The following is a 14,166-nucleotide window of genomic DNA, read 5'->3' as shown; positions in this document are numbered from 1 at the left end:
ACATTTCTGCAGCCCCACATGTTGACATTGGGATGTTAACATTTCCTTCCAGTTAATGTGGCAAGGATCTGGGAGAAAAACCTATTTCATATTTTTATTTTTGCTCTCTTTATGGCAAGTATGATATCAAAGTGGCGACAAGACATAAATTCTGGGCGGGTCACCCTGCACGCATCTCCAGCTCCTGGAGCAGTTTCTGGCAATGCTGATGGGAATTCTCCCCTGTTTCCCTGCAGCCCCTGCACGTGGTGTGCCCTGAGCAGTACACACAGCCCCCTCCCACGCAGTCCCACCGCACGGACCTGATGATCGACTGCCAGCCGCCGGCCATGTCCTACCGGCGCGCCGAGGTGCTCACGCTGCCCTACAAGCGCCGCTACGAGAAGATCGAGATCATGCCCGATGTGAGTCCCTGCAGGGGGGTTCCTGCTCACACACAGCCAGATTCCAGCTCAGCAGCCTCTGGGAAGGGGTGGAATGGCAGAGTTGCTGTGGTTGGAAAAGGTCTTTAGGGCATCCAGTTGAGCTGTCAGCCAGTGCCACCGCTGTGGTTGGCCTCCAGTGCCACTTCCAGGGGTGGGGATTCCTCCACTTCCCTTTCCATGGACAAATCCCTCCTGATGTCCAACCTGAGCCTCCCCTGGCACAGCTTGAGGCCGTTCCCTCTCATCCTGTCCCTGTTCCTGGGAGCAGAGCCCGACCCCCCTGGATGTCCCCTCCTGTCAGGGAGTTGTGCAGAGCCACAAGGTCCCCCCTGAGCCTCCTTTTCTCCAGGCTGAGCCCCTTTCCAGCTCCCTCAGCCCCTCCTGGTGCTCCAGCCCCTTCCCCAGCTCTGTTCCCTTCCCTGGACAAGCTCCAGCCCCTCAATGTCCTTCTTGTCGTGGACTCAGAAGTGTCCTCAGGACTGGAGGTGCAGCCTCAGAACTGAAGGTATTTGTCCTTAAGATGTCTCATGACTGGAATTTACAGTTGACTCTCATCATGTAAAGCATATTCTGTCAACTGGAGAGCTTGAAAAGAAGCATTTTTGAGAGATAATTTCATTCTATAAACTAATGGGAACTGAAAAAAAACAACACTGGCTGTCTGAAAGAGCTGTTCAGCCTGGAGGAGAGACCTCAGAGCCCCTTCCAGTGCCTAAAGGGACTCCAGGAGAGCAGGAGAGGGACTTGGGATAAGGGATGGAGGGACAGGACACAGGGAATGACTTCCCACTGGGAAAGGGGAGATTAGGGTGAGATCTTGGGAAGGAATTGTTCCCTGTGAGGGTGGGGAGGGGCTGGGCTGGAATTCCAGAGAAGCTGTGGCTGCCCCTGGATCCCTGGAAGTGTCCAAGGCCAGGCTGGAACACGCTGGGATCAAGGAAGGTGTCAGGATTGGAGTGGGATGAGCGTTAAAGTTCCTTCCAACCCAAACCATTCCATGATTCTGTTATTGTGAGCAGGCAAAAACTGTGTTCAGGTGAGTTGTCCTTTGCAAGAAAATCCCATCCCACAAGACAAACAGTGATGTCTGCCATGTGTGAAGTAACCACCTGATGAAATTTTAGGCAGAGCAGTTTGAATTAGTGGCCCCATGGACCCAGGAGCATGAAAAGGATCCAGAGGATCCAGGAGTTAGTAGCCAGAAATTGTCTTTCTCCTTCCCCAAATTCACCTGCTGTTAGAAATACCCTTCCCATTAAGGATCAGTTTTCAGTCATGGTAAAGAAGCAGTGAAAAGGCTCATTTGTATTCCAACAATTTCCATAAATGGTTAATTCCTACAGGCTGCAGGAGCCCAGCAGGTTAATGGATTGCTTGTAGCCATCTAAAATGTGGATTACTTATCCCCACAACATCTCTTAATGATTTATTAACCCCATAAGTCAAATCCAAATGTACCCATTTTACCAAGGGTGACCCATATTCTGACAGACATGAGCTTAAAATATTTTTTGACAATCCAATCAGCACAAATGTGTCCTTGGATCAAAGGTGACAGTGGCTTTTTGCAAACAGGCGTTACTGCCCTTTAGAAACTGGAATATTGAGTGACTTTTCATTGGAGTGTAGCAGGAGGAAGCACCCTTTAGATGAGCCAAATATGAAGTGCAGAACTGGGAGCCACCCAGTAACAAATCCCTCAGGCAGCCCACAACACCCACTGCCACCATTTCACAGCATTTCTGTGAGGAGCTGCCCAGCCCCACTGCTTGGAGACAAGGAAAGGGCTTTAATTACAAAATATCCTTGGCTGCAGCTCCATCTTGGCATGTATATTTAATTGTTTGGGAAATTTACATATTTATTGGATCCTATTAAACCTAAGACTGGTGAAACTTGGCTTCAATTCACCAGCATGAAACCAATCCTGAGTTCAGAGTGCAGGGAGCCAGCTTGGGGCTCACTGATTATTCAAATCCCACTGAGGCTTTGGGTTTCTACCTAAACTCTGAGGTGGAGCAGGGGTGAGAGGCTGTCCCTTGTGTCAGCCTCAGAGGGGATTGGATTCCAGCTCTCCTGCCCTTCCCAAAGCTGCTGGGAGGGAGGATGCTCTGCAGGGAATGGGGCTTCACCAACCTGGGAAAAGCAGCTGGTTTCTGTTTCATTCCCTTTAACTTAGAGAAATCCAGCAGAAATCTGGAAAAAGGACAGAAATGGCCTTTTTTACTCCTCCCCTAACAACTAAAATCCAGTTATATTCACACAACAGTCCTAATTTCAGAGCTATCCACGCTCAGGGAGGAGAAATATCTTGTGATTGTCCATATCCAGGGGTTCTTCAGGCTGATTGTTCAGCCTGGGAAGGCTCTGGAGTGACCTTTCAGCACCTGAAGGGGACTCCAGGAAAGCTGGAGAGGGACCTTGGATGAGGGGTGGAGTGCCAGGACAAGGGGGAATTGCTCCCATTGCCACAGGGCAGGGTTGGATGGGATATTGGGGATAAAATCTTCCCTATGAGGGTGGGGAGGCCCTGGAATAGAATTCCCAGAGAAGCTGTGGCTGCCTCTGGATCCCTGGAACTGACCAAAGTCAGGCTGGATGGGGCTTGGAGCAGCCTGGGATAGTGGAAGGTGTCCCTGCCTGTGACAGGGGGTGGCACCGGGTGAGATTTAAGGTTCCTCCCAACCCAGTCCATTCTGGGATTTCCCTGGTTCCAAAGCTGCTCTTTACAACTCGTTGCAAAAGCTGCTTGGTCTGTGGTGATGCTCCTGAAAAGGCTCCTGAGAGCCAGGCTGTGCTTCAAGACTGTTAACAGGATGCCATTCCTCAGCTCCAAGACGTGCAAATCATCCTCCAAAAAAAGGATCTTGCTCCTTCTTTTTAAGGGAACTGCATGGTCCTGGTAAAAAATGGATGCAGCTTCCCCTTGTGCTGAGTGGGTTGTGCAAGACAGATTTCAGACTTGATGGATGGGGCTCCCTGGTGTGGGAGTATTTGCTGCTTAATGTTCCCTTTTCAGTAGTTTAGGGTTTCTGAATATAGGAATTTCTGTAGTGCAAGGAAAGGGCATTTGTTTAATATGGGCTCCCACCAGCCCTGGGGTTCTGTGCAGGCTCAAGTGGCAATTGAAAAGGGCATTTTACAGCTCCTAGAAACCTTGCAGTGGCTTGTTATTTGTCAAAACCATGTTAGCCTGAAATGGAATGATGAAATCCACGCTGGAAAAACCAGTGATTGCTAGATGTGCTGCAGGGCTGGGATTTGTGTGTGAAGTAAACCTGAAAGTCACATAAAATAATGGCTGCTACAATGAAATCCTGACCAGACCCCCCTCCTGACATCCCCAGTCCCTTTCCCAGCTCAAAGTTCTGCCTGGATACTTTGAAAACCAAAGGGTTGCTCAGTGTGGCTCCACTCAGTGCAGGCTGATGCTGTGGTAGAGTGAAATTTCCTTCCCAAAACCTGCAGTGATTCAGATCCTGGCCTGTCAGACTAATGGAAATTTACTTTTTTACTGCTGGACCTTGTCTATATTTCAATCACCTCAGCAAGGAGCAAAGGCTGGTCAGGCAGGCCTGTTGTATGATAATGAGATTTACACTCACAGCAGCCTTTGTTTGGAGAGAGTTTTTAACAGTCCCAAGGCATCAGGCTGGAATGGCTCTTCCAGAGATTGTGCAAACCTTTACACTTTAAATAATTTCTTCTCAGCATCTGCCTTTCACTTTAAAAAAAAAAAAATTATAAAAAAAGACTGCTTCCTGGAAATTGGTTAGGCATTGTTTGCTCACAGGAGAAAGATGGGAAAATGGAAAACACCTTCTGGAGCAAACAGATAAAATTAAACAGTAGTGTCTGAGCAAATAAAGTGCCTCCAGTTTAATTACAGCTGAACAATGGTGCGGATCACTCGGTGCCTGCAGCTGACACTTCACTCAGGGCTCTGTGCTCCTCAGATACTCCATTTTGTGTTCTTCAGGACACAGCCCAGTCAGGAGAGTGTCAGTGTCCAAGGCACAGCCTGACACCAAGTGAAATTATCAGAAAATACTGTGGAGAAGAATTAGGAGTATTATTATTTTCTCTGCAGTATTTTCTTTCCTAGCCATCACAATTATGGAGGTTTCATCTTGACTCCTTTTCCTGACTTTTACCTGACCCTTCCAACTTCCTTCTGTGTTTCAGGGACTGAGTTTTGAATTCTGTCCTTCTTCCCACCCTCAGCTCATTTTGGTGACCCCACATTATCCAGTCTCTGACCTCCGTGTTCCTTTTTCCCTAACTATTCCCCCTGGGTTCAGTGTGCTGTAGCCTCACAAGAAGTAAGTGAAATACAACCTGGTAAAATGAAATACAACCTGGTTAAATGAAATAGAACCTGTTTAAGTGAAATAGAACCTATTTGCTTCTGCTGCTCAGCCCTGCCCCAGCTCCCAGCTCACTGCAGAATTGCCTGGGGTCTCTCTCTGAGTTGGACCTCACCTTCTGACATTCCACCAAAATTGTTCTTTCCCTGTTTTTACCAACTTCCCTCACACAAAGCCAGAACCAGTGCTGATAAATCCCCCTGATTTACCTCAGCAGAGCTCAGTGCAGCTTTTATTTTCTCCTTAGAAACGTCTCCCACCTCCCTCTGGTGTCTCTTCTCTCCGGGCCATTCAGCCTGAGAGAGTTCTCCTCCTTCCTCCTCTCTTTTTATTGTGCTTGGAATGTGTTATCCTTCATTTCCTTTGCCTTTTTTTGTTGCTGTACCTTTTCTGTGTTTGGTCTTACCCACAGGTTGTCCTCTTTAGTCAGGTGGAACTCAGATCTGCTCTTCTGCTTCCAGCCTGCCTTTGCCTGCCTGTGTTAATGTCTAGGTTTGTTTTTCCTTTCATTTTTGATGGCTGGCTGTAAGATAACACTTTTCTAGGCAGGCACTCAGCTCTCTCTTCCCAGTCAGCTTCAACAACAACATCCCATTCTGACTTGACATTCTGACCCATAAAATGGTTACTATATTTTGAATATTTTGATTTATGCAGTTTTTATGTCTTTCAAATGACTCATCTCTTGCGTCTGCAAGCTTTACTGCCTTTACTTTGAAGATATTTCATGTCCTTGCTTCCCCTACCTGTCATTTTTCATTCAAATCCAAGCCTAATTTCTGCCTCTGCTGGTTCTGTTTTCCACCATTCTTTTTAAAGTTCCTCAAACAACTGCTCCCTGCCTGCTCCCAGGCTCCTGGGGAAGAGCTTCATTAAACACCCATAAATCTCCTTCATTGCACTCCTTAAATACTCCTTAAACTGCTTTTTTGGCACAGGATTGGCAAAACCAGTGGTTAGAGTTAGTGCTGAGTGGTCAGAGTGAGTTCTGGTGCTTGGAATGCCACCCAGGATTATTCCCGGGTGGGTGGCTGGTGTCTTTCTGGTTTGGGGACAAGGGTCCTCCTGCTGATCTGGAGCCCTGGTCCAGTAGCTGCATGTGGAACATGCCCATGGAAAAGAAAAGCTTTAATCCATTGCTCAAAACTGCAGAGTGCACCCCAGGCTTTTTTATTTCTTCGGTGGATGAAAAAATTTGGGCTCTGTGGAAGCCCAAAGCCAAGATCACTTTTGCAAGTGATAATTGCAAAATCTTTAGATATTCATGGTGGGGTTCTTTCTCCACTGAAGTTAATGAGACTTTAAAATCTGCTCCAGAGAGAGCTGTGGGAGACCCCCAGCAAGTGACAGCTCTGTGAAGTTGGGGGTAACTCAGCAGCTGAATTAAAACCCTTGGATTGTGTCAAATGTGAGGCTGAAAGCCCAACAGGGCCTGAGTCAGATCACCCACTAATGATCCCACAGATGCCCTTCATTTCTGGGCTGTTCTCTGCTGGAAAAGCCTTTGTTCCTTTAGGTCTCAGAAGCAAAATTCCCCAATTTCCATCCTGCCTGCAGTGTGCCTGTGCCTTGTTCCCTGTGCCTGCTGGTCACAAATGCACAGGCACATTTCAGTTCTCCTTCCACCCCTTGTGTTTGACCCCACATTTTTTTGTCCCTCTGAAGGTTCTGATACTTGCACAATTCCTGCTCCTGGCCCCTGGTTTAGCTGTGAAACCAAGGCTGGATCTGTTGGAGACTCCTCCTGTGTCTGACCTGGCCATCAGAGCTGCTGGTACTTAAATAATTAATACATCAGTAATTAAAATACTTTAAAAAATAAGTGATAAGAGGAGGCAAGGAAGTAAGAGGTAAGGGAAATTTTCCTTCTCTCCAGACACCACCATCCAAATTTAAGTGACATGGCAAAGACCATAGTTTTCATTCTGCTTATAATACTGACTCTACAGATCCTCCCTGTTTGTGAAAAGGCTGCTGCACAGCTTTGAAGCAATTTTTGTCCTACTAAAGATGCTTTCCTGCACCCAGAAGCTGGATTTGGTGTGTGTGAGGAGCAGGGGAGTGGAGAGATGGAGGATGGGGCAGGTTCTCCATGCAGGTTTTGCTGAGGAGTAGTTACAATAAACACCTCTGCAGGAGTGACCTCCAGGGCTTTCTCTGAACTCAGGCAGATTTTAAAATCCTTAGGCTTCTCTGATAATTGCCAGGGGATATTTTTTTTGTCCCATACAAATTCCACCCTATTCAGGGATCTGGGTGGGAATTACTTCATACCCAGCAAGCTCCAAGGCTGTATTCCATCATTCCCACCTAGAAATGGAAGTGCCCTGAGGGCTCACGTGGCCAGAACCCAGCTGCAGTTACCAACAGTGTTTATAATGTGCTTCCAAAAACTGTAAGATTTCAAATTGCAGAGACTTTTGCCCCTGCTGTTCCCAATAGATGCTGTTCAAGCCCCCACTGTCTCTGATGGCCAAAAACATCCTAATTTCCAGCCTACACATACTCACTGCTGGCCTGCACACATTTATTCCTAACATCATGTTTGGGCATAAATACATTTTCCCTTTTGTTGGTATTTTCCCTGTGGTGTTTATGTGGAATAATCAAATTCTCCCTTTGGCTTTCTTTTTTGCCAGGCTAAACAAGCCAAGATATTTAGTTTTCCCTTACAAGACAGCTCCTCCTGCCTTATTTTACCCTTCAGAATCTCTTACTTGAACTGAAATTACCCACAATTTACAAGTAGTTCAGATGAAATCTTGCCAGGCCCAATGTAAAGTGTGATGGCTCATCTCAGAAAGAATTACCTGATACTTTCTGGGCTGGCATTTACCCTTTTTCATGGCCATGTCACATTTGTGACTCTCCTGGGATGGACTAATAAACCTGAACCCTTCACCTCTGTCCTTTGCAGCAGCTGCCAGCCCACAGCAGAAATTCTCAGTATTAGCCCCATCCTTGGCCTTCATTTTGTGCTATTGAATATCATCTTGGTTTTCTCACTCCAATTCTTGTCTTTGAGTTTTTCCTCTCTCACAGCCTGGTCCTGTTTTCTGTTAAAGGTGCCCTACAAACTGCAGTGGGACCTTTCTGAACACCACTCCTCATTCTGTGCTGAGGTCATTAAAAAAACTGGGAGTTTCATTAATGGCCCTTCAGGAATTGCAGCAGCAGCCCAGGAGTTCCCTGGGAATCTTTTTCCTTGAACCAGAGCTTTCCCCACCTCAGGACTGCCAGAGGAATCCTCAGTCTGGGGTTTCCCATCTGCTTCTCTGCTTTGATCCCATCTTTAATGCGGAGTTCCCACATTTATGCATCTGAAAATTTGAGTTTGAAAATCTGGAAAACACATTTAATGATGTAAAAACGCAGCAGGGCCCCTTTCTAAATACACATGCTGTGATCTAATGTACACATCAGTGATTTCAGATCCTACAGTTTCAGGGGATTTTAACTGCTGGTCACTTTGCTGTGCTCCTGCTTGTTCTCCATATCCAGCTCACCTCACTCAGCCCAAACTTTGCCTCTCCCTGCTGGGTCAGCCTTCCTGCATCCTCTGCAGTGTAAGCCAGAGGTGAAAAGGGAAAAGAGAGGAGTTTGGGGAGGTGTCCCAAAAATCTAAGAAGAAATTACTGGAATTGGGATGTTAAAATGCTGTTGTACATCCAGCATGTCTGTCCTTGGGAGAATCCTCCAGAGAACCAAGACCATGTGTGCTGGAAGTCTGGTCCTGCCCTGATTTTATTCACTGATTATTCAGCCTCATTTTATTTTTACTGTGAAGTTTCAGGTCCCACCCTCAGGGGTTGTTCAGCCCCTCATTGCCAACCAGGGGATTTTTGGCTGGTGACTGAGGACAAAAGCTGGCGAGAGTTGTCCCCATTGAAATCTCTAGGAGGGTTTTAAGAGTGACTTAACCCACATTGTTCTTTATCAATATCTGTAATTTGGCCAACAGCAGTGTTTGTGCTCACAGGGTGTGTGTCAAATCCTCTTTTGGGGTGGGAAATGCCACCCTACTGGAAAGACTTCATGGTAAAAATATCTTTCCTCTGCTTTAGCATGGGCAGGCAGCTCTGATCACAGGAGGAGAACATCCCAAGCTGAAAACTGAAATAGTGCACACATCCCCCCCAGATTTCTCCTAAGGCAGTCCAAGTGCTCATCCATGGGCAGGGGACTGATTAATGTGCTGTTAGATCTCAGTGTCCCTGCTTTGGTGGCTTTCCTGGTGCCAGCATGTGACACTGGGCTGGGGATAATGACTGGAAGGAAGACTCATTTATTCCTGCTTGGTGGGGGGCTTTTCAATCTCACACACAAAGGCACAACAAGAGCCAGCCACTGCAAGTTGGACAAATTCAACCTTGAAATGAGACACGGCTTCCTGGCTGCCAGGAGAATTAAAGTTTGAAACCATTTGTGAGGGGAAACAGTGGAGTTGCCATAGCTTGGAGTTCAGACAAGACTTGCTGCCTCTGTGAAAAGGATTTCTTTAATGCAGCATTCTGGAGGAGTTCTGTGATTTGTGTGTGCAGGAGGTCACTTGAAAGGAGTGGAGCAGCGCTGCCTGGCCTTGCTGGGTGAATTACTGGATGTGATTAAATGACCTTTTTGCTTTGGGTCACTGAGTTTCTGTAATAAAAGGATTGGCTGCCACATGGAGAGGGCTGTGAGCTGGGGAGGAAATCAAAATGAATGCCTGTCCTACTGTCCTTCTGACTGTAAATAATCCAAGTGTTGCTGTTTAGCCTGTTTAAAACCTGTAGAGCTGTTAATAGCAAAATACTTCAGTGGCAGGAGAAGACTTTGGTTCCAAGCCACTCCCTGTTCTTTAAGGATCTTTCTCTTGACAGGATTTGTCATTTTGCTCTCCATCAGAGCCTGGTTTGTATCGATCCTCCTCAGGAAGGTGCTTGGGATGGAAAGTGCCTTCAACCACTGGGAGGGCAGCAGAACTCACTGCTGCAAGTGCTGCTGGTTTTAGATCCCAGGAGAAATCTGAAGCAATGATTGTCATTATATTTTCATTCTCTTTGCCTTCAACAACAAACCATAAAGGCTGTATTCAATTTGCCTGCTTTAAAGATCTTGAACAGAGTCCCAGAGTTACAGTGAGATGAATTGCTCCATTTCACCACAGCTGAATACGGACAGAATTTAGGGATTTTTAATGCAGCCCGTGTTTTTCCAACACACCAACTGCTTTATTCCAAAGAGCTGCTCTCAAAATGTTCCTGCAGCTTCAACAGTGGCAGGTGAGATTTGTAGAACTTATTAAAAGGACTTTGCCACCATTGAAACCAACAGAAAAACCCTCTTAGTGGTTTCATGGCAAAAGGATTGGGCATTCTGGCACTTTGCATTTCCTTGGAGAGGAAAAGGGAATAATTTCCTCCATTCATGAGCACTGTTTTCTGCAGAATTCCTTTGGAAAAGTGGCTGGAAGAGGTTCTTCCCAACTGGCCAACTTCCTCTGGTCTCAGCAGGTGCAGCACTGCCCACCCAGGCACTGCCAGCAGTGTCAGATCCAAACTCCAAGCCAAAATTAGATTTTATGTCTTTCAGGGAAGAATTATATAAAAAGGCAGTGGAAAGGGTTTTGTGCAGCATTGTTGGAATAATTTCAAACTAATCAACAGTGGGTTGATTGAAAACATTGGGGTTTTAAGGACAAACAGCTCTTATTCCAGATATTCTGCAGTCAGGAACTGAAAGGAAACTCACTTTGATTTTTCATTGTCCATCAGCATCACAAACATAATAATGCTGGATTAGACCACGAGTTTTACTAACTAAAATTATTAATGAACCAATTGTCTGTTCACACAAGGGTTCTCTGTGTTTATTATGGTTTTTGAGACCAGCCCTGGTTCCTGCAAACCTCGTGCTGCTCTGCTCCTGGTGTGAAATCCATGATTTTGGGAGCTGGAAGGAGGCTGGGCAGGTCCGAGGAGCTCTCAGTCTATCAGTGGCTTTGTGTTTACAGTTCATTAGCCCATGTTTAAAAATACCACACTGCCAATTTATCTCACAGCTGGGTTCATGCACATTTTGAGCTGATCACTTGCGGAACAAAATCTCCTTTTGCTTCAGCTTGCAGATTCCCTCGTGCCCTTGGAGATCAAGCCTGGTATTTCCTTGGCAACAGTTTCTGCTGTGCTGCATACTAAGGACAACAAGCACGTGCTGCAGGTACAGTTTATTGGGAAAAGGAGAAAAATATCCTTAACTCTGGCTTTTCCTGCCATCCAGGAGCCCTCCTGCAGCTCCTTCCCTCTGGGGCAGAGCCCTTGGCAGAGGCTTTGCCCTGGCATGTGCAGGTGAGGAATTACACCCAGAGCAGGCAGTGGGATGCAAATAAATCTCTCTGCCCTCTTTTCCTTGGCCATGTGCCTGGCTGAGATGAATGGGGAAGTGAGATAATTCCTGAAGAGAGGCTACAGATCACCCTGCTGCCTTCCAGAGTCAGGAACAGCATCATCAACCTCTCAGGACCAAGGGTTAGGGGAGAGAGATGGCCTGGGACATGAGGCTGGGGAAGGGACCATCTGCCCTCAGTTTCCCTGGAGGTTGTACATCTCTCCTCTCCCTTCCTGCCACCTCCTTCAGGCTGGCACTGGAATTCCTGGCATGAGTGCCCTGCAGGAGGAGGTGATGTCCAGGGACCTGCCCTGGTCCCCTTTCTCTCAGGTCCCCTTTCTCTCAGGTCCCCTTTCTCTCAGATCAGCCTGCAGGGCCTCACTGAGCAGCCCTTCCCACACTTGGGCAGAGAGCCCAGTGTGGAAATGTCAGGGATGTGAAGGTTGGTGAGGATTTCTGTCAGAGCACAGCAAACAGGCTGCCTCCCTCTTCCCAAACAAACCATGGAAACCCTCAGCAGCTCTGGGAGGTGCTGCAGTGGGATTGGTCTGAGGCTGCTGTTGCTCATTTCTCCCTTCTCCACTCATTCCTGCTGCCAAATAAACTTAGACCTGGGCTTGAAATGCCAGAGTCCTCATAAATGGCTGGAGCTAAGCCACATTCTCATTCCCTGAGTAGTTGCTCTCTCTGAATTTCCCTGTTCCCAGCCTGTTGCATCCTTTAGAGTGGGAAATTTGCCTGTTTCTCATCCTGTTACATCCTTTTTTTTCCCCTTCCATCAGCTCCCTCCAAAACCTCCCCAGCCTCCTGCCAGCAAGAAGAGGAAGCGGGTGAGTGATGATGTGCCCGAGTGCAAATCTCTGAAGCCTCTGCTGAGTGGCTCCATCCCCATGGACCAGTTTGTGCAGACTCTGGAGAAGGTGAGGAGCCTTTGGTGGGATTGATTCCAGCAGATTTCTGCACATCTCAGAGAGAGGGGAAATCATTTTAGTGCAGCTTGAAATGGAGAAAGGCCAGTGAGTTGCCAAAGTGCTCCAGGGTGTCCCTCCATATCTGAATAGAGGGAATTGTTCCCTGTGGAGCCTTGTCCTGCTGTGCAGGGTTCATGTCAGTGATCCCCTCCTGTTTGCCATGGAAGCAGAGCTTTTGGGTGGGTGATTTGTCTCACAGAACTTTTGGATTCAGCAGCTGAGGGAGTCTCAAAAGCATTTTTAAATTTCCACAAGAGTTGTAAGAAGGTGACCAAGTGAAGAACAGATCCTGGAAATATCTCCAGTGGTGGAGTAGCCTCCTGAGGAAGCTGCACAAATTTGGTTGCTGCTCTGTGGAGTCTTGTTCTCACCTGCAGGAGATAAAGGATTGCAGACTTCCAGTGCCTAAAGGGGCTCCAGGAGAGCTGGAGAGGGATTTGGGACAGAGGATGGAGGGACAGGACACAGGGAATGGCTGCACACTGCCAGAGGGCAGGGATGGATGGGATATTGGGAAGGAATTGTTCCCTGTGAGGGTGGGGAGGGGCTGGAATAGAATTCCCAGAGAAGCTGTGGCTGCCCCTGGATCCATGGAAGTGTCCAAGGCCAGGTTGGACGGGGCTTGGAGGAACCTGGGACAGTGGAAATGTCCCTGCCATGTCAGGGGGTGGCACTGGATGACATTTAAGGCCCTTCCCAGCCAAACCAATCTGTGATTCCATGAAATTCCCCCTCACCCTGTGCCTGCTCTCTCCTCTGTCCCAGTTTCCCTGAGCTGTGCTGATTTCCCTCTCTCTCCCTCTCCCACCCCAAATCCAGCACGGATTCAGCGATGTCAAGGTGGAGGACACGGCCAAGGGCCACATTGTGCTGCTGCAGGAGGCTGAGACCCTGATCCAGCTGGAGGAGGACTCCACCCACATCATCTGTGACAACGATGAGCCCCTGAGGGTCAAACTGAGGGACCTGGTGCTCAAATTCCTGCAGAAGTTTTAGCTCATGGACATCAGGAGGCTCTGCAAGGAGAGAGCCTGGAGCAGCACAACTTGGAGCTGTCCAAGGAGAAAAAGAGAGAGAATTTTGTGATTCAGAGAGACCAGAAACCACCTTCCCCTTCATGGAGGAGCAAAGGAGTATTTTTTAATATCTATTTTTAAATCTTCTTTTTAAGCTGTTTTGGAATACTTTGGAGGAGATTCCTGTTGTGTAAAATTGGGAGCTGGGAATCTCACAGGAGACAGGAGCTGCAGAGCAAATAACTGGAGTGTTTATTGACACCAGGGTGAACTGCTGCTGCCCTGTGTCCCTCAGCAGTCTCTGCCCCAGTCCTTCACCTGCCAGAACTCTGCAGGAACATTGAAACAATGGCCTTTTTCCTCCCACTGCTTCTTCCCAATCCCCAGATCCCATTCCCTGCCTCTTCTCCCTGTGTGTCCTTCACTGGCACAAGGACAGAAGAGCTGGTGAGGCAAAGATTGTACAAATAAAAATGGAAAAAAAGGAGCCTGGTGGACATGGAGAACAGTGGGAAGAGCCTGGCCATTCCCTGCACACCAGCAGGGGCACTTTGGAAAAGCTTTATCCTGTAGGAATTCAAGTATTTATTGATGCTGCAGCCTCACCTGTTCCATCCACATCTGTCCATGGAGCTCCAGGCCCTTCCCTACAGCTGGTTCCTCCTGGGTTCCTCCATCACCTCAGGGGGACACTTAGGGGAGTCCGTAAAGTAGGAAAATTCCTAATGCTCATAAAAAACCTATTGAGATTTAAGTGCCTCTTGTTTCTATCTTCCAAAAACTTGTCCTTTCAGCCCCCCATCTCAAATCCTGGATGGAATTCTGAGTCATTTATCCAAAGCCATCTGTAGACCTGGGGAGGCTTTTCCCTCCCCAAATCACATATTTGGGGTCTCACCTCAGTCAATAGTATTGCTCTTAAAGACAACCCATTTCTCAGATTTACTGCTGTTCACTTTTTATTGGATTGTTTTGTATTTATTTGGTGTTAAAAAATAAAAAGCGAAGTGAGACTGCCCAG

General features: G+C 47.4%; 1 protein-coding gene across 2 annotated transcripts in view; it reads left to right on the top strand.

The window, feature by feature from the left end:
- The window catches only part of INTS9 (integrator complex subunit 9), a 61,174-nt gene extending 47,008 nt beyond the window's left edge, over positions 1-14,166 (top strand). For both annotated transcript variants that reach the window (XM_054291809.1, XM_054291810.1), the window contains exons 14-17: positions 237-404; positions 10,892-10,990; positions 11,941-12,078; positions 12,949-14,166. In XM_054291809.1, the coding sequence (XP_054147784.1) occupies positions 237-404; positions 10,892-10,990; positions 11,941-12,078; positions 12,949-13,125 (582 nt within the window). In that variant the 3' untranslated portion in view covers positions 13,126-14,166. The remainder of the gene's footprint in view (positions 1-236; positions 405-10,891; positions 10,991-11,940; positions 12,079-12,948) is intronic.

This window comes from Melozone crissalis, unplaced genomic scaffold (assembly GCF_028551555.1).
Source record: "Melozone crissalis strain CALT ecotype California unplaced genomic scaffold, PUWL_Pcris_2 ptg000106l_1, whole genome shotgun sequence".
NCBI lineage: Eukaryota > Metazoa > Chordata > Aves > Passeriformes > Passerellidae > Melozone > Melozone crissalis.
Note: the sequence above shows the minus strand (reverse complement) of the source record. Positions and strands in the feature narration are given on the sequence as shown.